General features: G+C 44.8%; 1 protein-coding gene across 1 annotated transcript in view; it reads right to left on the reverse strand.

The window, feature by feature from the left end:
• LOC148661780 (PDZ domain-containing protein 7-like) overlaps positions 1 to 24,226 on the reverse strand; it is a 35,963-nt gene extending 11,737 nt beyond the window's left edge. The window contains exons 1-13 of the mRNA XM_088636029.1: positions 24,142 to 24,226; positions 22,354 to 22,999; positions 21,074 to 21,211; positions 20,406 to 20,580; positions 18,978 to 19,154; positions 16,580 to 16,727; positions 12,770 to 12,830; positions 11,837 to 12,343; positions 10,344 to 10,532; positions 3,355 to 3,527; positions 2,486 to 2,577; positions 1,974 to 2,065; positions 732 to 803 (exon numbers count right to left, since the gene is read on the reverse strand). Coding sequence (XP_088492155.1) covers positions 732 to 803; positions 1,974 to 2,065; positions 2,486 to 2,577; positions 3,355 to 3,527; positions 10,344 to 10,532; positions 11,837 to 12,343; positions 12,770 to 12,830; positions 16,580 to 16,727; positions 18,978 to 19,154; positions 20,406 to 20,580; positions 21,074 to 21,211; positions 22,354 to 22,522 — 1,993 coding nt within the window. The 5' untranslated portion in view covers positions 22,523 to 22,999; positions 24,142 to 24,226. The remainder of the gene's footprint in view (positions 1 to 731; positions 804 to 1,973; positions 2,066 to 2,485; positions 2,578 to 3,354; positions 3,528 to 10,343; positions 10,533 to 11,836; positions 12,344 to 12,769; positions 12,831 to 16,579; positions 16,728 to 18,977; positions 19,155 to 20,405; positions 20,581 to 21,073; positions 21,212 to 22,353; positions 23,000 to 24,141) is intronic.
• Positions 24,227 to 26,102: the final 1,876 nt, after the last annotated feature.

The following is a 26,102-nucleotide window of genomic DNA, read 5'->3' on the forward strand; positions in this document are numbered from 1 at the left end:
GCAAAGTCTCAAATATCTGCCTTTCGTTTCAATTTTCTTCCTTGCAAAGAATATTTTTTTACATTTGATTTGTACATGTAGTGAGCTTGCTGGCAGCGCCTGAGCTCCAGTGTATCACGGCAACAAGGAAAAGGAAACGAACCAAATCACTGTGCAAGGTGAAACACAATAAAAATCAGATTGTGGTGGAGGCTGTGGGATATTTGTGGCAAAGGACAGGTAATATTAGGGTGGCAGAGTGGTGCAGTGGTTATCATTGCTGCCTCACAACACGGGGACTGAGTTCAATTCCAGAGCTGGAGTGCTACCTGTTTGGGGTTTGAATTTCCTCCCTTTTTTAGCCCTTTTCCTCCTGCAGTCTAAAATCTTCCAGGTAGGTTAACTGGCTTCTGGGAAAACTGGCCCTGGCGTGAGTGTGTGTGTTGGTGTCTTTCCACCCTGTGATGCACAGGCATCCTGTCCAGGGTATAAGACGCACCCGAAGAAGGCTCCACAGCCGAAACATTGTGTCTCTTCTCTTTTCAGCATGGGATAAACCTTTACTTGTTCCTTTGCAGCCTACTCATGCTGACGCAGCTAACTACAAGTACTTGATCTTCTTCATGTCACAGGGGGTACAGGACTCTCATACTGGGGGTGATTACATTAGGAATGACAGTGACAAATGACACAAGCAGAATTGTTCACACGGCTGAGTGGCTTATTGTAGCGACAGCTGTGGGACTACTGACCTGGGATGGGGGTAATGAGGTGTCTCCGGGGTGCCAGTCCATCCCGCGGGGAGCGGAGAGCTGGAGACCTCACTAGGGAACAGGGGCAGAATGTCTGTTCAGTACAGCTGCTTCAATAGGACACAACTCTTGCTCTCACACAACACACAATATAGAGCTCGAGAACACCATGTGTTCTTTATCACTCTCACCAGGCCTTAAAATAAGTCTGGTTTTAATACATAGCATTCAAACAATATTCCTGCATTCTGCTTCATCTGTACAATTCTGTAAAAATGTGGGTTATACAGTACGGCTTGCAGGATTCTCACTGTGTTGGCAGCTGTTGTTGTTGCAGTGCTGAAACAAGCCCCCAGCCTGTTCCTAGAGGGTAGTCACAAGTGGTCTGGGTCTGGGTTAATCACAGCTGCGTCTCATTAGTCGGAGTCTACCGAACCCTGAAAGTCCAGACGTCTTAACATTCCTACATTCCCTGAGCACATCCCTCACCTCCATCACCATACAGTATCATGGCACAGTTGCACCAGGGTTAAAACCTGTCAGCCCGCGACTGCATGTGAAAAGCTGATTTGTGCAGAACCAGCTCCGAAGTGGATTTTCTTACTGCTTGGTTGGGTTCAGTTTTAACCTACTTAAGTGCTTCTCCTAAGGTGGTTAGGTTCTTTGTTCAAGACATCCACAACTCTTTGTGTAAACCTATTAACATTCCTCAACATCCTATCCTTGCCTTCAGCTTTGCACATGTGTGCTCTGGTTTTGCTGAGACAAGTCCTTGATGAACCTGAAGCAGTTTGAGTTACCTCTGCTACTTATTTTCTAAATATGTATAAGTAAATTTATTACTCATTACTTATCAGAATGGAAAAATATCAGTGGTACATTGAGCGGAAGAAGGCTATTTCACACTACCCCAGAAAAGTACATTCTCTTTTTGTGTGTTTGATTTTGTGTACTTCAATCAAGTATTCACAAACTATTATTGTTTCAGGTGGAATCGGTTGAGTTCCTTTTACCTCCCTGTCCTTTCAATGTTACAGAAACACTTTTCAAATTCTGCACACGATCTGTTCAGTGGATTTCTAATATAGCTCAAATTATATATAAAGCATACAGTTTTGTGCACTGTGAGTTTTCTGCCAATTTCAAAGTCATTTTAACAGCATAATTTCATTACTTATACTTTAAAAACAGTATTTTGTGTTTTACAGTAAGTTGCATTGAGTATCTCGTTTTCTATCTTACCAGATCGGCTCTTTAAAATGTCATAGGCTTCCAGTTCGAAAGGCATGACCATGCTGTCAAACCTGCCCAGGTCTGTAGGGGGAATCAGTGTTCTGTCTCAAAAAGAACAAGAGTGTGATGGATATACAGTACACTGGATACCACATAATACTGCTTGTAGTGCACTCCCCCCTTCATTTTCATGCATATATTTCCAGGGTTTAAATTGTTGGCCCTGTCTCACACAAGGAAAACAATAATGCTGGTGTCATATGGGTTTTCAGTTCTGTCTAGCTAAGCCTCTTCTTGGAGAGACTCTTGCAAGTTGTTTAAAACACTTGTGATGTAGAGAATTACCCCTGTGTTTTGAGTTTACTACATGATAGTGTACTTCTCTAGTCAGCGCACTCCTTGATACTTCCTAGTCCTTGCTTTGGGTACCAGCAGAATCCCTATCTGGATGCTACTGTTTTCCTCTTACTAATGCTCCCCATCCGGGTATTCTGCCCATTTCTCCAACACTTCCCTCCCACCTGATCTCCCGGAGCAGCAGCAATTTCTCAGGCCGGTCCAGAATAGCCAGCAGGGGGCGGACTAGGTCCTCAACCACGTGGTCCGACACAAACTGAGAGACGCACAAAGGAGATAGCAAACCAGTCAGAGCTTCAGGCACAAGATAAAAATCCTCTCTTCAGTATGAAGATGCAACGTCACTCTCATTGTCCACTGGAAAACATGACTGAGTGTTTAAATTTAGGAGAGACAGCTTGGTTCCTTGGTTATAAAAAGTACACTCAATAAAATTATTGAACACATTGGCATATCTGATGAGATTTATGGAACTCCGTAGGAAGCATACATTGAATTAAAAAAAAGGTGCGACCAATCCTCTTTCCAAATTTAATAAATATGATTTCTGCAAAATCCAGTGTGCAAGGGTTCAAAACGTTATTTGTACCTACTGTACCTTTCTTGTTAATTAAAACCCACAGTAAAGACCTGCTCTGAAGGAGATGCAGTTCCACAGCCACAAGGTACATGCAGAATGGGAATGCTTCTAGACACTACACTTGTGCTACAGAGGACACTTCTTATATATTGAGCCTAGTCAGAACAGCACAGTTTACACAATCCACATCTGTAAGTATCAAAATTGTCTTCAGAAACTGAGCGGCATGCTTCCTAACTCAGCCACTGCGAGTTTACAGCATAATGGAGGGGGGGTAAAAATCACATTACTACCCCCACCCTGCATGAGACAGTTACAGTACCACCACTGAACTGATACAACTCTCAGACTGTATCAGGTGAGTTAGTTCCATTGCAATTTTAATACTCCCCCTCAGCTGCAATCATCTGACCTACTAACTCGGGTGCAGGGTGCAGGGTGCAGGGTGCTCACCCTCTGGCAGTGCCTCATGATTGCAGTGACCTCGTCTTCATTCAGCAGCTTCCTGGCCATGTCTTCTACTAGGGCCAGCGCCTCGGAGTGGGGCAGGGGGGTCTGCTCACGCAGGGCGGCCACAGACTCCTTTGGGGAGCTGAACAGGCTGAAGAGCCGCCCGCGCTCCTTATCTGGGAGACAAGCAAAGAGGCATGAGGGGCTGCCTTACAAGAAGCAGGGCAAGGAGAGGCATGAGAAAGCCTGGCTTCCATCCCCTGAAAGCTGTGCTCATGCTACAGGCAAAACATTATTTTTTTCAAAATCTTATGGCTGACCAGTCACAGTTCTGCTTCCAGGTGTTGTTGGCAGCGATACAGTAGAAATGAAAATCTGAACAGGTTTAAGGAAAGACACAGGACGGGTTGAACAGATTTGAAAGATGTAGCTCAAATTGTAAACCAGGCTTAAGAGAACACCATACAGTGGGTATAGAAAGTCACCACCCCCTTTCAAACCTTTTGTTGTATGGCACTGAAAATAAAAACCAATTTAATTAGGCTTGTTCCATTTTTATTTACACACAGTAACCCACATTAGACAAGTGAAAATAAAATTCGAAATCATTCTGAAAATTAATTAATATTACAACAGTTAAAATACCTTATTTGGAAAAGTGAACACCCTCCTTACAATTGCATTTGTAAACTTACTCAGGTCAATCACCTTACAGATCACACAACAAACTAATTGGCTCCCACCTGTGATCAGTTGTGGTGATTTTGATTAGTTCAGAATAAAAGCAGCTGTTTCTAGAGGATTCCACTCTGCATTTCAAAGCAAAGAATCTACTATGGGTGGAAAGGTACTTTCAAAAGAACTTTGAGATAAAGCACAAGTCAGGAGATAGGTATAAAAAGATTTCAAAGGCTTTAAGTATTCCATGGAGCACAGTCAAGACCACCATTAAGAAGTTGAAGGCATATGGCACCACCCAGACCTTGCCTAGATCAGGCCGTCCCTCCAAACCTGATGACTGAGCAAGAAGGAGACTGATCGGAGAGGCTCCCAAGAAAATGATGGCAACTTTGACCAAGCTACAGGTCTTTATAGCAAAGACTGGTCATTGTGTGTATGTGACAACAATATCACAAGCGCTGCACAAGTCTGGCCTGTATGGGAGGGTGGCAAGAAAAGAGCCACATCAAGTCTCATTTATGTTTTGCTAAAAAGCAATTTAAAGATTCTGTGGCCAAGTGGCAAAAGGTGCTGTGGTCAGATGAGACCAAAATCAAACGTTTTGGTCAGAATGCTAAATGGTACGTCTGGCAAAAACCCAATACATCTTGCCATCCAAAGAGCACCATTCTAACAGTAAAGCACAGTGGTGGCAGCATCCTGTTGCGGGAGTGTTTCTCTTCAGCTGGGACTGGGGCACTTGTCAGGATAGAAGGGAAGATGGCTGGTGTAAAATACAGGCAAATTCTTGAAGCAAACCTGCAGCCCTCAGCCAGGAAGTTGAAAATAGGAAGATGGTTCACACCTTTCAACATGGCAATGACCCAAAGCAACCACAGAGTGGCTGAAGGACAGGAAGGTGAATGTTCTTGAGTGACCTTTTTGTCTTCTTTTTGAGCTTTAGGGCAACAAAAGGTGAACATTTTGAAAGGGGGTGGTGACTTTCTATACCCACTGTATGTATGCCACAGCAGCTGCTGAACTGAGGACCATGGGCCACAGGCCCACAGACAGGAGCCACTGCAGTGCAGCCCACTGTCCACAGGCCCACAGACAGGAGCCCCTGCACTAGAGACCACCATCCACAGGCCCTCAGAAGGGAGCCCCCACACTGGGGACCACGGGTCCACACAATGGAGCTCCCACACTGAGGGGCACCAGCTTCAGGCCCACAGACAGGAGTCGCTGCACTGGAAACCACCTGCCGCAGGCCCACAGACAGGAGCCCCCGTACTGAGGACTACTAGCTGCAGGCCCACAGACAGGAGCCCCTGCATTAGAGGCCACCAGCCTCAGGCCTGCAGAGAGAAGTTCCCCCAGCTACAGGCCCACACAAAGTAGACCCGGCACTGGAGACCAGCAGCCTCCTACAGCCACAGGCACACACAAAGAACCCCTAGCACTGGAGACCACCGGCCTCAGGCCATGCCGGGTCTTCCCTGCCTAGGGCCTGTAAAATGTTTGTGGCCTATGAAGGAGAGAAACACTAACGAAAAACGAGCTGAAACAACATGCTTGCGATTGACCCTACAATAGGTGCTCCAAATCAATACCCATACCCTATCTAGTGGCTGTTCTAGAAACTAGAAGTATCAAAAGTGATGGTCGCTTGACTTGCTCCATCAATCAAGGGCTTAAGCATTAGAATAGTGAAGCGGCCGCACCTGTCGCTTTAGCGGCTGCACCTCCCCTTATCTATGAGCCCGCAAGGCAGGCTGGGAGCAGCGGCCATGGGGCTGGACTTGAGTGTGTTGTCCGGGAGATTGACCTGGCAGTGTAAATAGTGTAGACAGTTTATGAGGAGCCATTGTAAATAGTTGTCAGTGTTTGCTGCTTTGTCCTTGTAACCCACCATAACTGGAAGTACCACTCCTTAATCCTTACCCTGTGTGTATGGAAGTTTTTGGAGAGTTTCAAACTGTCTTTCAAAGTTCTATAGGTTGAAGTAAAAAAAATACTTTATTGCCAGCAAATTAAGTGGTATGAGCTTCATTTGTGGGTGAATCCCCTAGTCATTAATACAGTTTAACCTGTATCATATCAATGAATATAGTTCAATTGGTATTTATCTCTCTTTTTACCCATTTTAGAGTAAAAGTGTTTAGAGCCTACAAACACCAAAATCCAGCCCTGGCTGCAGGTCTGTGGAAAGAAACTGTTCATGGGTAACGCTGGGGTGCTCTAGCTCTGCTTCAATTCCTTTAAGTAATAAAGAGTAACAAGATAAGAATGTGTGGCTCAAAAGCAATGAAACCAACTAAATCTGGGGTTCTTAAACTGGGAATCACACTATAGGCAAGAGGGACAGAATCAACCAAAACACACACTAGGGAGGTAAATGGAACACTTGTGCAGAGTCAGGGTGGTTACACATCAAAGGACAATAACAAAGGTAAACAATTAACTATTGGATACACCTGCTGTTTACATTAGCAGGGTGACTTAGTGGTCACTCTGTGAACCCACAGACAATCCCTGGCTACAACTCCCAGCCTGCTCTGTGGTGCTCCCGGCAAGGGTACTACATTAACTCCTATTGGTTGGACCATGATTGCATTTATGTTTGTACCACTTTTTTCTTTTGCGCAAGGTAGTCGTAATGAGCCTAGCAATGGAGTTTACGGATTTACACAGACAAATGATGGAGAGGATGCACGACCGCCATGTGTGGCTAAGTGTTGGCTTAGAAAAACCTCAAGCCCTCCAAACTGCTACGCTATTTGCAAACCAGACACTCCAGTTGGCAGTATAAACCCATTCCAAGTTTCTTTTGAATGAAAGATACAGTAGCTAAGTAGCCAACAATCTACTCTCTAAAAAACCCCCACTGTGAACCAGAAGGCACTTCAGGCGTCTTTCGTTATAGCTAACTAGATTGCCAAAACTGGGAGGTGAGACTTTTTTCTTACTCTGCGGTAAGGAAATGGTTTCAATCATGTGTAGGAAAAGCACTGCAGAGCAGCTAGCATTGATTCCAGTGACAAATGAGACAATGTCTTACCACATACAGTAGGGCGTAGGGCAAGAGACGTGGAAGAGCAGGTGATGGCTAAGATAAAATCTAGTGTGTATTTTTCTGTACAACTTGACGAGACCACCGATGTCTCAGGAGATTAATGAGGAGTTTTTGTTCTGTCGTCCTCTTCCCGAGTGTGCCACTTTTCATTTTGTTGGACACATATGGACGTGAGCATGAAATCAACTGGAACAAGTGTGTGCGAATTTGCTGTGACGATGCACGAGCTGTGACTGGCAAACACAGTGGGCTGGTCACGAAAGTACAGGCCGCTGCTCCGTTCACTCTGTGGACACATTGTTTGATTCATAGACAAGCCTTCGCAGCTAAGAACATGCCCCCTGAACTCAAGCAAGTAATGGACTGTAAATTCCATCAAGGCCAGTGCAAAAAGCGCCTGGAAGGGAAGGGAGTGTAAACATTGTCCAACATGTTTGTTCCGCGTGTTGAGCAAATGATGTAGATTAGGCATTGTTTTCTTCGAGTAAAGATGCTATACAAATAAAAATTATTATTGTAACACATACGGCCGACATTAGAGGTGTTACGAGCCGGCTTACCAGCACAGTGACGTCATCGCCCTTCCCTGTGAATAGCAGGGACCGCAGCCGTCTGGCTGAAGGGAGATTTCCCTTTAGCTCAACTGGCTGGGTCCCTGTTGAGTGACACTGGAGGCCCGAGTTCAAGTCCCCAGCAATGGGGGCTAACCTGAGGCGGCAGCAGCGAGCGCGCATACCCACGTGAACCCGAGAGGGCTACATTACTATTAGGATTAAGTGAGTAGGCTTATAATTTTTACAAAATAATAATAATTGCTTATACTTATTTGGCACTTTTCTGGACACTCCACTCAAAGCACTTTACAGGTAATGGGGATCCCCTCTACAGTACCACCACCACCACAAATGTGCAGCCCCACCTGGATGACACAACGGCAGCCATAGTGCGCCAGAACACTCACCACACATCAGGTCTCAGTGGAGAGGAGAACAGAGTGATGAAACCAGTTCATAGATGGGGATTAGTAGGAGGCCATGACTGGTAAGGGCCAATAGGAAATTTGGCCAGAACACTGGGGTTACACCCCTACTCTTTCCCAGAAACGCCCTGGGATTTTTAATGACCACAGAGAGTCAGGACCTCGGTTTTATATCTCATCCAAAGGACGGCGCCTGTTTACAGTATAGTATTCCCATCACTATACTGGGGCATTAGGACCCACATGGACCACATGGTGAGCGCCCCCTGCTGGCCCCACTAACACCTCTTCTAGCAGCAACCTGGTTTTTCCCAGGAGGTCTCTCATCCAGGTAATGACCAGGCTCACACCTGCTTAGCTTCAGTGGGCTGCCAGTTGTGAGTTACAGAGTCATATGGCTGCTGGCATTTTTAATTCTGTGTGTGTGGAAAAGGGGGGTGGGGGGTCACAGAATATTTTAACCCGAAAAATGGGTTGCACTCTCAAAAAGGTTAAGAACCCCTGAACTAGATACATTGCTCCTTCTTTAACAGCAGTTTCCTGACTGTGTAATTTATCAACTGAAACTGAGAATATCCCATATCTGGTCAGCTCTTACAACTTAAGAAGTTCTTTGCTCTTTTTAAAGATGCTGAGTTATTTCCTCATTGAGTTTTATTCTTATTCTCTGAGCGCTGAGAGCTGAAACCAGGACAGGACATTTCATGGCAGAGCACAGCCTTGTGAACAACACCTACTTTGTTGTTCAATAAACCTAGTTGGGCTGTTATCCATAATGTTTGTTTGACTAACAACACTTACAGTATAACACTTATCACACTTGAGTGACTGAATTGTACCTTGTTTCAGGTACAGGGATCTCATACTTGTTGTGGAACTTGTGTAGTCAGATTGGAACCCATACAGTGACCCAGACTGAATTAATTGCTTAAAGCTTCATTTACAGCACACAAGGCTGTTTTCCTTGTGTTAAAAGTTAATACTTTATATACTTTGATATTCCTTGAAAATTCTGTTCCTGGGTAAGATACACACACACACATTTAATTCAGGAAGAAGATAAAACCAGGAATTTTACAGTATACAGTAACTGAGAAAAAAATATTAAACAAGGTATTTCTTATTTTACTGACATATTTAGGGGTTTCATAAAATCTATTAAAATATTAAGGTGTTCAGGAATTCATGGTTTTACATTCTCACTGTAACATGCAACTTCACAGAGGTGTGAATGTGTACAAGGGGAACTCAAGGGTTGGCATTCAAGAGAAACTGGAGTCACAGAAAGAGGGGGACACCAGTCTACCGAGAGCGCAGAACTACACACTCGCACTGCAACCCAAACCGAACCACACAAAACAGTTACCCTTCTTCAGGCTCTTAACCACAAACTTTTGAACTGCACTGACTGGAACAAAAGCAAAACAAATTACACATCAGCAAATATTCTGTTCACTGGTACAGGTACATATACAACATGTACTGGTGCAGGTACATATACTAGTCAGCAAAATAAACTGCTCACTAAATAATTAAAACAAATTCACCAGGGTTAAATTAGGAAAATAACCATTTAAGATGCGCGGATAATTTGATGGAGCAGACTTGATAGGTAAATTCTTTATGCTGTTTTTCATTTGTCAGGGCTGATCTACAAGAGCTCTACTCTGAAAGTCACAAGCTAGTAACACGTGTGCACACTGCTGGAAGCAATACCAGGTGTACCAGCACATAAGACGCTTTAGGTAACAGTCACTGTCTTATAGGACTCTGTCCCTTTCCTCTCCTACAGCCCAGACAAGCAGATGTCTATTCACTGGTCTCTGAGCCCTAGATGCCTCATGCCAGCTCATCCCACAACTGCTCAGTGAGGCCGAGTCCAGCCAACAGGGCATCAACAGCTGTGCAAACTGCAAACACTATGGTAGCAGCAAATGAAACTGAAAACATTTAGATACTGTTCAAGAACAGGCAAACACCTGCCAGATTATGTTTAATGGAGACAAGTGCAAATGAGCTAGAAGAGGCTACTTATGAAAGACTGAGGTATTGACACATGTAGATCTAGACAACATGGGGAAGCAATAAAAAAGGTAAACAATTGTTAGGATATACAAATGCTATATACTGTATATATATTCTGAAAGGTACAAACTCTACTGTAAAGCCAGACTCTGACAGTCCCCAGTGAGCGAGTCTCCAGTGAAGCTGTGCTCTGGCCCTGAAAGCTCGTGGAGGCCGTGTGGCACTGGGTGGTCTGGGGGCTGAAACTCTCACCTCTGTCCGACTCAGAGCGAGCCGGAGATTTAGAGCGGCTCCGTCCCTCTCCTGCCGCTCCCTCCTTCTTGTCCCGGGAGGCATCCCTCTTGCGACCGCTCTTGAACAGCAGGCTGACGAAGGTCTTGGAGCGCTGCAGGCCGGTCCCCTCCCCGCCCAGCTTCACCTTCTTCTTCTTCTTCTTGTCCTCTGAGGAGACGGAGAGCGGCTCAGCACAACTATTAGAATGTCTGTCTCTGAGTTTTCTCTGTATGGCCAACTGGTTTGAATGCTAGCTCCAACACCTACTTGCCTGAGAGGGTCTGTGGACCCTGATCAGCACATCAGGCACCTCCCGTGTCCATCTGTGTGTGAGCACAGAGTGGACTGACCTCCCCCTGGCCCTGAATGTGTGACTTCTACTGCTGGAGCCTGTTCAGCACTCATTACCCTTCTTATGTCATGCTCTGACAGCTCAGGGAGCTGAATTATAAACACTTCAACCACTGCATGATCATGGTCTCCACCCATTCTTACAGCTGTAGTTTAGTGTGTAGTGAGTATTTTAGTCATTATTGAACAAATTGATAGCAAAGATCAGGGGTGGCCATCCCAGGTTCAAGTCAGTCACATACCAGCAGGCTTAATACAGTAGGTCACTCTTAAATCACCAATATTTAAACACATAGAACACAACAGAACAGTTTAATAACTTATTGAGTTTCAGGAATGGACATGTGGTTGTTGGGAGTTACAGAGTGTTGGTATTTTACTTTATAAATGGTCTCTGAATTACTTAATTGATCAAATCCTGAAAATACAGCCCACCTAATCAAATGGCTCCTTTAATTTTGTGGAAACCTTAGCTCCGAGACAGCTCTGAGCCTAGCTGTACTCTAAAATCAGGATGTGGCACTGTTAAATCAGCTCTTCTATGGTTTACCTGGTTGTGGTAATTATGTTATTCTCCTGATCAGATCCACTGAAAATATTGAGGAGCTCCACTCTAAGGATGCTGTTTAAGACATTAAGTTTGTCCAATCTAAACTAAACTGCTTTGGAGTAACAGAGACATGCATGATTTTGCCTTCAGTTTATCTGGCGCTAATGGTGCAGTTCCCTAGCAAATTCCACACAGTCCCAGAGTAACTGCAGGTGAAATGAAGAAGCTGCCTCTTTAAGTCAGCTGAGCTGTCGCGTGAATTCAATTCAATTCAATTTATTTTTATATAGCGCCTTTCACAACAAGGTTGCCCAAAGGCCCTTAACAAAGAAAGTAACCATACATGTTGTGAATACAGAACAGAAAATACCAGAAGACAACAGAGGAAAGAAACCAAAAACTCCTTTGTAAGGAGAAAAAAAACCTCTAGGGGTCCAAGGTCAACAAGCTGCCCAACCCCTTTGGACATGCTAACATTATACAATTAAAAGAAGGAAAGAATGAAAAAGGTTTTATTGTGAATGGGCACCAAGACAAAGAACAGACTCGCCAGGAGACATGACAGCCTCACCCAGCACAGTGACGTGGCTCTGGGACCTCCGGATGGGGCGGCGGGGCCTGCTGAGTGCTAGCAGCACAGCCGTTTTCGGAGATTCCAGCTGCTCAGCAGCCAGGTCCCCCGTGGACAAAGTCCGGTCCCGGGACGGGACCTCATCTGTACCCTCGTTCCGGATGACCGTGTCCCTCAACAGCACCGTGGCCCCCAGGGTTCGGCTGGTCTCCGTGGCGACGAGCTTCCCTGGCCTCGCCAGGGCCTCGGGCTCCAGGGCGCTGTTGGGCGGCAGCTGCAGGTCAGTCTGAATGGCCATCTCTGTGCGCTCGGAGCAGCTGGGCCGCCGGGAGTCCTCGGTGGAGATGCACACGTCCACCATCTCCGAGCCGAACTGTGGGAGGCTGGAGGGAAACATGACCTGGGACAGGCCGCTCAGGGAGCTTAGGGGAGTGCCGGACGAGAAGGAGGAGGCAGAGGAGTTGGTGTCCGAGCCCTGGGAAGAGGACTGCAGGGGCCCGCTGGCCACTAGGAGAGGAAACACACACATCATCAAATGAGCATTCCCAAATTATGTTCGCCCTCAACTGGAAACACTCTTCTTGAAGACGAACAATACGTAACAATACGTGGTGAGCACTAAAACCATGTGTCCTGCCAAACTAAAACAAGCAGCTTTGACACAGAAACACCAAGCATGAAGCAGAGCGTCTAGTACAGATTGACCTTGTGTGTCACACAGGGCCAGGTGCAGCTTCTGTACTAGATTTGTGTTTATACCAATTATCTTCTAGTAACATACACATAGGACTTTTCTTGCAGACTTAAACAACATTCACTTCATTAAAGGTACAGATTTGTATGCAAATACTGTACATGGAGCCTGCTTGTCAGTACTAGAATTAGAAGGTCTGTCCACTGTCCACAGCAAGCAAAACAATGGAAGACACTCACACTTATTGAGCCAGCTGTATTCTGCCACCATCTCCTTGTAAGCAGGATACCTCCCAGCTTCCTGGAAAACAGGGGTAGGACAGATCTCTGTGAGACAGCGTGAGGCCCAGCAGAATTTATTGCACTCCAAAACTAGATACAGTACATTTCACAGCACAGCCTGTTTCCGATCCACACTGCCCCTCACATGTCATTAAACAGTTCCTATTAGAAGCTGTTAAACTATCTTCTCTGACAAACTGATAATCACATAAAGAAACAGAGACTGCTCAAATGTATAAACAGTAAATTCTACACTGCGTGGCATGTTACCATGTATTTACAAGTTCATGCAGCTGGCAAAAACAGCTGTATGGCATACAATTGCTCTTTTTTGCAGTTTTTCTTCAGCATTTAGTTGTATTCAGACTTATTTACTGGCAACTAATGTCAGCTACAGTATTGTCTAATTTTGGTCTTGATCTTAATCCTGTCAGCTGGGTTACTGATTTTATTACAGATAGAACTCAGAGGGTAAGAGTCAACAATGCGTTGTCTAACAAGCAGTACTGTAGTACTGTAGTCTTCCACTGGTTTACCCCTATGATGTTGCATTGTCTCCCTTACTCTTTGTTCTGTATACAAATGGTAGTTTTCACCACTCGGTCCGCATAATTAAGTTACATAAAACTCTGTTATTGTTCTTTTCTGCAAGCAGATGAGTGGGGCCATTAGCCAGTTGTAGATGCTTTTGCCACTTAGCGCTAACAAAAATCTCAATTCCATTCACGAGAAACCCCACTCAAACCTGCATCAGGGGTGAACCAGTGGAGACTGTAGATAAATGTAAGGATTTGGGGACTGTTCTGGACTGCAAATCAAATTTTGAGGCAAATACTGATATTATTTTCAAATAAGAGCAACAGCACCTATTTCTCTTAAGGAAACTTAAACATTTTAAAATTGATTTTAAAATTTGTTGTAGTCCTTTTATTGAATCTGCTTTAACTTTTACCCTGATTGGCTGATTTTAGGAATCTGAATTTGAGCAGTAAGAACAAACTGGGGAGTGCTTTCAAACTATGTCAGAAAGTCATTAGTGGTGATCTTTCAGCCCTATCCCACATCTATCGGTTATGAGTTTTTCCTTTCACACCTTTTGTTTAATGAAGTCCAATCATTACCCTTATAATGCAGACACAGACTTCTCCAATTAAACAAGAACAGGTTTAAGTTCTCATTTTTAGCTGTTACCTGTGGCTAGAACCTTACTTTACAGATGATTCTTTTGTGCATGTACTGTACTGTATATGGGTGTTGTTTGTGTGTTTTCTTTATTTCGTCTGCTGCTGTAAAACAAATTGCCCCTTGGAAATAACAAAGACTTTCCCTCTCTTTCTGGCAGGAAGGTTTTCTTCCAAACTAATCAACCACCGGAGTACACATGCCCTCACTTTCACATCAGTCTCTCCTCCCATGACCCTGCCATGAACCCTCAGCTCTCCCATGACTCCCAGGGCCCAAAGCTGCCATTCTTCTGTTTCAGCCAGAACCTCTGGGACTGACTGGCTGGACAGACACATTTTTAGTATCATTATTATGACAAGTCAGCAAATGTTAATGAACTATTTGAGTGAACAACAGTTTTAAATGTGCCACAATTACTGTACAATCGAGGAACTGGCTTTCAATAACATTCCAAAGGGGACCAGCCCAGGGAAGGCTCTGCTGCTTCTGTCCCACAATGCAAACAGTGGCTCACCTCGGCAGCATCTCAGAGAAGTGTCACAAAGCCAGTCTTATGACATGTCATTGGGAAACCAGCTCTTAGGACACAGAACACAGAAAACCACTTTCATTCACTGTAGAGGCAGCTTAGCTATCTTTCAACCCTCAAGCATCACCTGATGCCATGCCTACCCAGCAAGCTACCTGCTACCCTGAACATTTTACAGCTTGTTGGAGCTACTGCACCATTATATCTGCACAGTGAAGTTTTTCTATGACTGTCATTCTTCTCTTGTTAACCTGAATTCCTGCTGTATTTCTTAAGGTGGATAAGGGAATGAGATCCACATCTTCCTTCTTCTCCGATCTGACCTCTCACCCTCTCTGGCAAAACTCTTAACTGCAGTTACCCAATCCTCTACCTACAGGTCAGCAAAGGCCACCAACTCCTTTGATCTAACATTTTTGGGTAATTTACAATTACCTAATCCCATTCCCAAACCTTAGCCTTAAATTAATGTTTAAATTTGATAATATTCTCAATCTTTACCTCCTATGCTGCCCCACACTCAATAATGCCAGAAGACACTGAAAATAGGCGATTTAGGAACAAAGCCCGCCCAAATACGGGCTATTTGTTTAACGCTAAGGGAACAAAGCAAACACATAAAACAAGACTAATAACCTGATCCCCACAGGCTCGTGAATAATGCACATCCTGCAGCTATTTTTCACAGGTGAAACCCAAGCCTTCGAGTAAAGTGAGTCACACAAGAAAGCCCTGGTTGAATGCCAGCTGTCCATCTCCCCACACTGCCCCACTGCTGCACTTAATAAGAGGCTGTGTTGTTTAACGCGCAGTGACAACAATTAATGCACGGTAGCACTTAGCCACATCATTTGTTATGTGGGTTGACTACAGAAATTATCCTTTTGAAAAGAAATACACATGCAAATGAAGTGAACCATATTTCTTATATTTCCTTGATCAAAAAATGATTTTTCATTATATGTTTTAGTTCTGCAAGCTCTTCACCAGGAGGGGTGTTTTTTTTGTATTCACCAACTGAAGTTGATGTATTTAATTAACTTCAGGACTAACAGTTATGAACTGTTCTATGAAGCTGAACTTCCTTTAACCTGTCCACATAAATTGCTTGATTTTTTTCCTCAACTGCTGGAAAGAACCTGCTCACGTACTGTACTGGCTCATGTATTTGACACAGGTAACTGCAGTATGCCTTTCCCTAGTCTTGCTCACCTGGTGCTGCTTGATGCCTGTTCTTAGGAAGTTCATCACACAAAAACCCCATGATTAAGTAGCGCTTTCCAACTCAAAGTACCCAAAGAACCAAAGTACCCAAAGTGCTTTACTTATAGTAAGAGGGGCCCTACTTTATCCCCCACTGCAGTGCAGCCCCACAGCAAGGCAGATCAGGTGCAGAGATGAAGAATACAGTAGTTTGTAAAAATCAAGATTTATATAAACTACTGTATTCTTCATCTCTGCACCTGATCTGATCCAAGACACTGGGGTTAATACCCTTACTCTTACAAATGGGGCTACTGAACTTTTGATAACCAAGCAGCCAGGACACACATCTGAAAGAGGTCACCTCCTATTGCACAGTGACCCTAGTTACCATCCTGGATCATTGGTTTAAAAAGCCTGGTCCAGAGTAAAGTCACATACTGGTCCAACAACACCAGGATTATGTCCTTGGATCGGTAAGCTCCTTTGGGATCTTAAACAATCATGTAGTCGGAACTTGGCTTTAACATCTCACACAGATGAGAGCACCTCCCACAGTACAGCGTAATCATTCAGAAATACAGGGGGAGCCGGTCTGGGAAACTTTGGTCCTGAGGGAAGAGCCCCACCCATTGGTACACCTATGGCCTTGCAGCGGCAACCTGTTTTTCTTTTAAAAAATCCCAGTTCTGACCAGGCCCAGCCTTGCACAGTTTCTGAGATCAGTGATCACGCTGCTGCCCTCTATACCCACACGAATCCGAACCCCTCATCCAGGGACCACATGACCAGCATGCCGTTACGCCCAGCTTGGCCGTCAGTGCCACTGCAGGGGGCTCTGCAGCCGTTACCTTGATGGTCAGCATGATGTGGGTGTGGCTCTTCAACACCTCCACTGCGCTGCTGTGGCTGATGTCTTCAAAGCTGACCCCATTGGCGGCCAAAATCTGATCCCCCATTTTAATCCCATTTTGTTCTGCCAGGCCTCCCGGATCCAGCCTAAACACAAAAAAAAAAACCTATTACAGACTGTAACACCACAGAAGATGTTGCTTCAAAGGCTGGGTCGTAATATTGGTTACATACAAATGCAATTTTCTATACATCCTCTCTTTATTTCTCAGCAGCACAGATCTCAATTCTGGTTTCTAAAACCTGCCTATGGTTTTACTGAAATTGTTGTAAATGATGGTTTCAAATTGGCTACTCCAGATCTGCTTATCTAATTTAACCAATGCATTGGGGTGGAGTGGTGGCTCTGTGGCTAAGGCTCTCTACCTATGGCTGGAAGGTTGCCAGTTCAAATCCTGTGGCCGGCAGGGGAATACTACTCTGTTGGGCCCCTGAGCAAGGCCCTTGATCCCTACTCCAGGGGTGCTGTACAATGGGAGACCCTACTCTCTGACCCCAGGCTTCTCTCTGTCTGTGTGTCTCATGGAGAACAAGCTGGGGTATGTGAAAATAAAAATTCCTAATGCAAAAAATTGTATAGGGTTAATAAACTTATGTTATTATCATACACCTTAATCATGTTATTATCATACAGCTATTCACTTGAGTGTGTGGTAACCTGAAAGGCTAAGAACATTAGATTGTACACAGCCAGAAAAGAGAAGAGGCCAGTCTCGTTTGGTTTTTCAGTAGCTAATTGATCCAAAGATCAATTCAGACAGTTTCTTTAAAAAGTAGCAGCTTCAACAACAATGTAGAAATTGCTTTTCCTCGTGAAAGTGGGTGTATGGAACAACAGGGCTTCCAAATTTCACAAGGAGAAATCAAAAGTTGGAGAAATCACACAGAATTTTAAGCAAGATTTTAACTTTAAGCAACTTGGCCTGCTGGCAAAATGGGTACATGTGCCCATTTTTGTAAATAAAACAGGCAATAGTAGATTAATTTAGCACAATACCCCTTCTATACTTTTCTTTCTAGTGGTGCCTGTGTCTGCACAGTCCCCTAGCCAGAGCTGCATGAAGGACAGACTGCAGCCAGAGCCATTCTTCTCTTGGCCATTGGTCAGTAATGTAGGACAAATATTTCAATCTCAATTCAATCTTGAAAAATTTTCCTCACTATTTTTTAATAATTTTCTAAGTATTTGTTTATTAAAAACAATTATATCTATATTTTTGTAGAACATCTCCCTCCACTGTTGGCACAGTGGCAACGTCATCATACATATGTTCTAACATGTGGTTATAGTGTTAGTACAGTACACACTAATTAAAGACAATTCATGTTTAATTGTGGTATGGAGTGCACAGTTTCATTTCTGGAATACGTTAGCTGAGTTATGCAGCTCTGTACCAGTCACCAGACTACTTTGAGGTCTGAAGTAGTTCAGGTGGGTAGCTGTGTCAGCAAGTGTAGGCTGCGAAGGAACAAGTAACAGGTTTATTCCATGCTGAAAAGAGAAGAAAGAAAACACGTTTTCGGTTGTGGAGCTTTCTTATAAGATAAGAGAGAAAGATCACTTTATTAGCCATATACAATTTCTTGCATTAGAAATTTCTCTTTTTGCATACCCCAGCTTGCTCTCCATAAGATACACAGACAGGGAGAGAAGCTTGGGGGCAGAGCACAGGGTCAGGTATTGTAAAGAGCTCCTGGAGCAGTTGGGGTTAAGGGCCTTGCTCAGGGGCCCAAAGGAGTAGGATTTCTTTGTCGGCTGTGGGATTTTAACCAGCAACCTTCCAGCCACAGAGCCACCGCTCCACCCAAACTGAAGGAAGAACTGCTCACACCCAAAGAAGGCTCCACAGCTGAAAGGTTGTGTTTTCTTTCTTCTATGTTCAGCATGGAATAAACCTATTACCCCTCACACCAGAAGAAGGCTCCACAGCTGAAATGTTGTGTTTTCTTTCTTCTCTTTTCAGCATGGAATAAACCTATTAGTTGTTACTTTGAGGTCTGTTAAAATATGATGATTTTGTAAAAACAACAGGAATTGATTTTGTTCCTAGAGGTTGTCAAGAAAAGGAGGGATTAATTTCAAAGAACAAGCCGAAAAAAAAGCAGACCGTGTGATGTAGAGGCTGACGTTGATGCTGCTGCAGGAGTCAGAAAACGCTAACAAAAGAACAGAAGCATGTGGAATAACTGGAGAAATTGCTTTTTAAGAGGGCAGAGCAGCAGGCATTGGAAACAAGGAACCTGTCTCTTCATAGCTCCCGCCTAAAAGAAAGCAGGTAACAGGCAAATGCATGCAGACCACAAGTGACCCATGGTATTCCTTTCTGCAGCCCATACTTGGAGACGTAGATCCCGAGGCCGAACTCCTTGCCACCCCGGATGTTGAAGCCCAGGCAGTAGTCATCAGAGGTGGTGTAGAGGTGCACGATCCGCCGCAAGGCTCCGTCCGAGCTGGCCTCGGAGGGCGTGCGGCCGCTCTCTTCCACCACCATTCGGCGGTGGATCAGGTCGACCCTGCAGTGGGGACACAGGATCAGTCTGTGTGCCCCGCTGCCAGCTGAGGTCACAGTTCACTGGCTCCGAGACGGCAGCTCTCCAGTGCCAGTCTGACAGGATTAAACCTGGATCACTTTCCACTAAAGACTATGAAATATGGCGCTTGTACTTTAGAGGGATCACAAAGGGTAAAGCACAAATTACAATCCATTCAGTTCGACGAACACCTGGGCCATTAATGCAGCAAGAGGCTGGAGAAACAGTATCTTAAGGCATGTCTTACAAAGACAAAGAAATTTTACTGATCCTATCATACTAAAGGAGCTGCTCTAACAAGCATGGGGTTGGTAAATGTCTTGTTATGTGAGTTTTCAGTTGGCCCTCGGCATTACTGAACTGCTGGCTGTGACTATACAATGGAACACTGGCACAAGCTTCTGAAGCATATGGCATATTGGAAATGACACGCAACTTACATGAATTAGAAAATACATTTTACAGTGTTAAGAAATGTTTGGAGTTGACTGTTAACTACAAAGACTTTTCCCTCTTGAAGACTGTGTATTATGAAGCATGTGCACATAAACACTGCTTCAGTCTATTGGTTTGTCAGTCTCTCATGCATCCAGATGTGATCATGTGGTTTGTGCTACGTTCCCCACAAGTAGGTGAGATGAACCATCAGTCAGGCCCACAGGATTATTGCATGACATTACACTATTACAAATGACTATTACAAAACCCTGGCATTCACTGGTGGGCTTTTAGGCACCAGTTACTGTACTGCACTTTGAAAAGTGTTAAAAAGGCAGACAATCAGCTTAATCTAACCTAGCAAGAGCAAGGAAATCCCATGATCCAAGAAAGTCTTGCTGTGGTTTCATAGGCAGAATAACAAAGCAACTTCCAGCTTTGACATGTTATCATGGCATGATAACTAGTTTGTATAAAATAAAACTGGGCACTAGAACATTATTAAAATCACTCTATATCCATTGGCAGGAGGACTTGTTCTGATCCAGAGGGCAATTTGCTCTTTTTGTCACCTCCAAATAAAGCCTAACACCAATCCCAAAATACATGCTAGAGGAAGCTTTTTTTTCTTTTTCTACCACCTGTAGTGTTGGGCTCTAGATTTTAAATCCTTTTTTTTTCTTGTGGGACTAATTCCAGGTTCGGATTCTGTAATGATAACCAGGTCCCTCCTGCCTGCTTCCACACTACAGTGACAAAGAGTATTGAACAGAGAGGAGTCTGGAGAGGGCCTACCAGGTGGTCTTCTCCTTAGAGAAGCGGATGCCAGGCACTTTGCCCACACGCCTCACGACCATGCGCAGGCGGTTGTTGCCCGTCAGGACCTTGACCGCACTGCTCATGGTGATGCTCTCCAGGTTAACACCGTTGACCTCCATGATCTTGTCTCCCACGCACAGCCCAGCCTGCTCTGTGGGGAGAGTCACACGCAGGGAGTTGACATCACTTCCTCCAACTCAACCTTGACTAGCTTTAATTAACAAACCACCTGTGGGCAACTTATTTCTCTAGAAAAATGACAGCTATTGAAACTATTTAAAATAGTACATTAAAAGCTTTTTACTCTGGTGGGAAAAACACTCATCTTATTTAATCTTTACTTAAAATCTAACAAAAAATATATAACTGCACAAACTTGTCCACACCTGTACAGCTTCTTGCACTTTAAAAATTTTCACATCACTTGAAAACTTTTTGCATGACAAAATAATGCAAGTCCATGTTATTAATGTTTATATTTTCTCCTAGAAAACCAAAGGAAGCTTAATTCCATTGCCTGAGAGCAGCATTGCTTTCAGAATGAATTCACAGCTGTTTGCACAGACACTCTTCAGCACTGTCCTGTGACACTGTCACTGTCAGCAGGCTGGCTGAACACGGCAGTGCTTCTCTCCCCCACTTACCCGCTGAGCTGTTGTCCTCCACTTTACTGACGAAGATTCCCAGGCCGTGCTCCGAGCCTCCACGCACACTGAAGCCCAGCCTGCCATCGGCGCTCTTCTCCACCGTGATGGTGTGGATGTCCTCGCTGTCGTCTCCACCTGCATCGGTCAACAGAGACAAGACTGCCCTGGAATGACTAGAGACAAAAAACTGCAGAACCCTGCCACACTGAAATGAGCTTTTACCGCATTGACATAAGGAGGAAGGACATGAGTGGAAACTAGTCTAAGAGCAATTCAAACTGAGAAAAGAAGGCACTTCTTTACACCAAAGTCTGTGCAAGTGTGGAACATGCTATCCATTTTATTTAAGTCAAAACCCTGCTTTCCTTCAATGAACAGTGAGATCGGATGCTTTGCTCAATTAGCTACTATCTACTAGCTAGATGGAGCTGAATTGCCTCCACTTGTTTATAGCCATTCATAGGACCGCAGAGAAATAACCACAGAACCCTGCTACATTAAAACAGCTTTGGCTTTCTGCTATGATAGCAACTTTGGCATGCAGGGCTTAACACAGAGATTCAGCCAGCAAGCTGACATTTCTGCCATAAAGATTGGGAGTAATTTATAATCCCATTAAAATGAGCATCACTTCAGTACCTCTGGTATGAGAGCCCAATTCATTGCAACTGTATAATTAGTGTTGTGTGCCACATAGCGGCTCAATATAGCCCATTTAGGAAGGACCATGAAGGACAGTGAGTGGCTCTGTCCAGCTGTCACACTGCAGGTACACACCATGGTCACGCTGGGCCCAGGCACACCTTGTGGTCCATTTTGATGTGCAGCACATTAAAGTGTTCTGCAGCACAGAGCTTTACAATGCAGCTGTCTGACTAGCCCAACAGATGCCCTGTGTTTCAAACATGTTATCTTGAGTTTATATCCACAGAAATGATGTATAAGGGATGGCACAGTGGCTCAATGATTAGCATTGCTGCCTCACAGTGCTGGGGGTTCAAATGGGTTCAAATTCTTGGCACGCTATCTGTGTGGAGTTTGCATGTTCTCCCTGTGTTCACACAGGTTTATTGGCCTCTGGGAGAATTTGTCCTGGTCTGTGCCCATGTGTCCGTGTGTGCTCTTTGATGGACTGGTGTCCCAGTGCTTCCCTGCAACCCTGAATTGGACGAAGCAGTTGGGAACTGCTTTCATTCCTCACAGGCACAACTTGCACATGAGTCTATGGACAGGGAAAACTGGGAATGAATAACACGGGAATGCACCCCCCACTGTACCGTCGACGGGGGAGTTGATGAGGATGACCCTGCCCATGGGCGAGGGCGAGCGGAAGCCCCTGGCCTGCCCGTTGTGCTGCCGCTGCTGCCTCCTCAGCAGGTGGCGGGCCCCCGCGTGTGTGGCGCCGTTAGTCATGTCCCTGCGCGGCGAGTCGAACGATTCAGCCATGGCCCTCAGCGCCGGAGAACTTCCGGACCGAGACGGAGCGGGGGGGACCTGCTCAGACTGACCCGGGTCCAACAGCCCCACTGGTTCGGCTGAAGCTCATGTCCATTTGCAAAGCAGTTCTCAAAAGAGGCCGGACCCCTCCAGCCGGACAGGAAATCGGTGGCTGTTAGCAGCAGCTCTGTGAAGAGCTTGGCTCTGAAAACACGGTCGTAATCCGAAAGTCACGCAGGAACTGGCCGACAGTCTCACAGCGGGTCGACTTGTCCGGGCTCGGAGGCACAGCTGTGAGGAGAGCTATAGTGGAGAGCGCAGTGGGGCTGGGGCGGCACCCGCGGGTGTCAGTGTCCACTCCGGGTCCTGAACAGCGTCTCCCAGCACTGCGGGCCAGGCTGCCACATGACGGCTGGTGCGCTCCTGTCCCCTGCACGGCCACTAGCTCCCTCCAGCGCCTGGCCATGATAGAGGGCCTTCACACGGCTGAAACCAAGAACACAGGCCGTGAGCCGCGCCGCTCGACACAAACAAAGTGGCGTCCATGCAGAGGAAGCACATGGCACGCTAAAAAGCAACAAAGCAAGAATGAGATGAAAGGCAGGGCTTTACAAAAGCAACGTTAGCTTGTGTACAATGCATCATTAACACAAAACAGAAAGACATGTTGTCATGAATCATGCTCAACACACTGGTTTATCTGAAGGCACACCAGATAATCTAAAAATTTGAACTACTGTGGGGACTCCTCCCTCTCCTTCGCACTGTCCTTCATCCCTGACCTCCACATCCTGGATCCCAGGCCTCATAGTCGTTCAAATTGCAGTATTAATTAAACTGTCGGGATACTGTACTCTTCTATAGTATATGAGTTCTGATTACCTCTCACATACACTAAAAATTGTGTCAACTGGTTTATTGCGTCATTTTAAAATTCTATTGAGATGATCGGACATTTGCGAAGTAACGGCATTAGTGAATTGTTTTACTTTAGTTCTGTATTTGAGTCGTTACTTTCAAAACAATTAAACTTGTACTCACAAAAGTAACACTGTAAGCTGTCTTGAGGTAAACTCACTCCTCTTGCCCGACATAGATAAAAAAGTCAGAAATGTACCAGTAACTACTGATAAAAACCACCAACTCGCTCACGCCAGGACCTCGGACAGCGTTTGTTTTGTTGGAGCAGGAGTGACAAGCAAACGCAACACGGTATAACACTACACCGTGCGAATAACGAACTAAATTACTATTCGTACTGTAGATGGCTGTTTGGATCTTACCCGACGTCACATACTGTACATTTAAGACTCGATTTCCTCTCAATCAACAGCTGACTTTTCCGGTCTGTGCGCAGTTACCGTTAAAATAATTTTGAGATCGCGGTTCCCGGCACCGAAAACGTTATCTGGTATAAGCTATTCTCAAAGGATAGAGAGTCACACAGAAACGTTAACCGCAACCTGATTATAATCTGATTCTAAATAGGTCATTAAACATAATGCAATTATTATCTACAAACTGACATCAGGTCACAGAGCTTGAAAATTAGTAACTAGGACGTATGCCGACTTTAACGTCCCACGTTCTAAAGCTCCAGCCATGTAAAGTAATTTCGAGAGCATTACCTGTCTCCATGTCGTGCACAACGACCTCACCTGGGGACGTAGCTGCTGTTAGCTAAGTGCCAGACCACCCTCTTCAATCAGCTGATTGGCTGACCTAAAAGGCATTAAGAAGGTGAAACGATGACCGGTTGGCTCTTCGAACTGCCAATCATTACCAGACACGCAAAAGTTGCACAAGCTTCCCCGTTCTTAACAATTTAAGTTTTGAAAGTAACGGGGTTGTTATCTTCACTAACTGATACAGTCCTTGTTTTTTCCTTCGGAATGTCTGTATCAGTAGGATTTTGCATTTTCTTAAAAAACTTAAAAACTTCTGAAGTTAAAGATTTTTAAAGCTTTCACCGTGTAACCCGGGTTTTTAAAATATTTCTAAATGTTATTATTAAATCAAGGGCGATTAACAAATCTTGGCATTTGTCCTGCTGGAATTAATGTCTTTAATGTGATTTAATTGGGGAAATGTAATTTATAAATATTTTCTATTCTAATTTGTGTTTTTGAGTTTCTTCTGTTAAAAAGCAAAAAAACATTTTATCTAATTTTGAAGTGTACTTGCTTGTCAGATTTTTCTGTGCCTTTTTTGAAATACCCATTAGACCATCAGCTGATGATGAACTTCTTACAGCAGGCTAGTGAGCACAGGGCATTCTGGTTGTCAGAGGTGTACTGCCACCTTCTGGTGTGTTTTTACAGATGTCCACAAGTCGAATACAGAAAACAGCCCAAGAGTCCTCCAACGTGGCAAACTCCAGTTGGGTTTTTGGGTACATTTGGGGACTACCTCCTAGTTTACGTCTGAGGACATGGACGGGATTTGAGGTCATTAACCGAAATCTGAAGAATGTAGACTATACGTGTAGATTAAACGTGAAGTGGTCATTTACTTTCATACTTACAAACACTTACAGTATATACAGTGTGTATGTGTGTATTCTGTTTTAATTCTACAACTGTTCAACATACAGCATACATGTCTTAAGTTTAATCAGAATTGATCCGTAATTATACGTAGTACAACCCCAAAGGTTTGGGATGGTAAGCAGTTTCGCCAATCGAAACCACAAATCCAAAGCTTTAGATACAGGTTTAACACAGTTTAATATGAATTGCGTGCAATAGAGTGAGAGAGTACATTAGTGGTCACTCGAACAGAAACTAACAACAATGTCCGATGCAGATCAATCGGCATTGAATCAAAATGATTTAATTTGTTATAGCGTCTTTAGCATTTTGTAACTAATTGATGCAGTGGTGCGACAAACTGCAAATGTGTCCCCGAAAGGGCGCGGCTCCATTAATTCAACCCAAATATGAAAGTATTGTGGCGCCCTCGCCTGGCGTTGAGGCGAAGGGCAGGACGGAGACTCAGGGAGCCACTGGCCAGTACTGCTGACCATCAGGAACAGCTTTACACCGTGAAGTTTTCTTAATCTCCAGGCGCTGGCACACCCCTGTGCACCCCCTCTTATATCTCTACCCACTTACCACCCCATAGCCACGTACCTTTACCACAAATGATCCTTGTGTGTTGTAGCCTGTTTTCACTGGCTTTTCTTTGCTGTTGTTGCTGTGTAGCAGTTTGAGAATAATAAAGAAATAAAAATAAAGCACCGTGTTCCTGTTTGCATTCACGCCGACCTGATTGTTGCACTACAATTGGTGTCAGGAGCAAGACGGATGGACGGTGATCTGCGACACGTCAGACTCTGAGAAGCGTCAGTTCCCTCAGCAGAGGAGCGGCAGCAGCCGCCTGCAGCCAGAGGTCGGAGTGGCTCTTTGGCACCAACGGTGGCCACAGCCCTAATGAGGGCTACCCAACAGCAGCTCACCCAGCGAAGGAGGGATTATTCCCCGCAGAGGAGACGGCCAGCACGGCAACGGTGGGTCACCTGTCACCACTGTGGAGAGAGGGGGCCTAAAGGGGGGCAGGCTGCCCTTAAACGACACCACCCCCACTCCGG

The sequence above is a fragment of the Lepisosteus platostomus genome, chromosome 6 (genome assembly GCF_059453375.1).
Source record: "Lepisosteus platostomus isolate fLepPlt1 chromosome 6, fLepPlt1.hap1, whole genome shotgun sequence".
In the NCBI taxonomy this organism is placed as follows: Eukaryota; Metazoa; Chordata; class Actinopteri; order Semionotiformes; family Lepisosteidae; genus Lepisosteus; species Lepisosteus platostomus.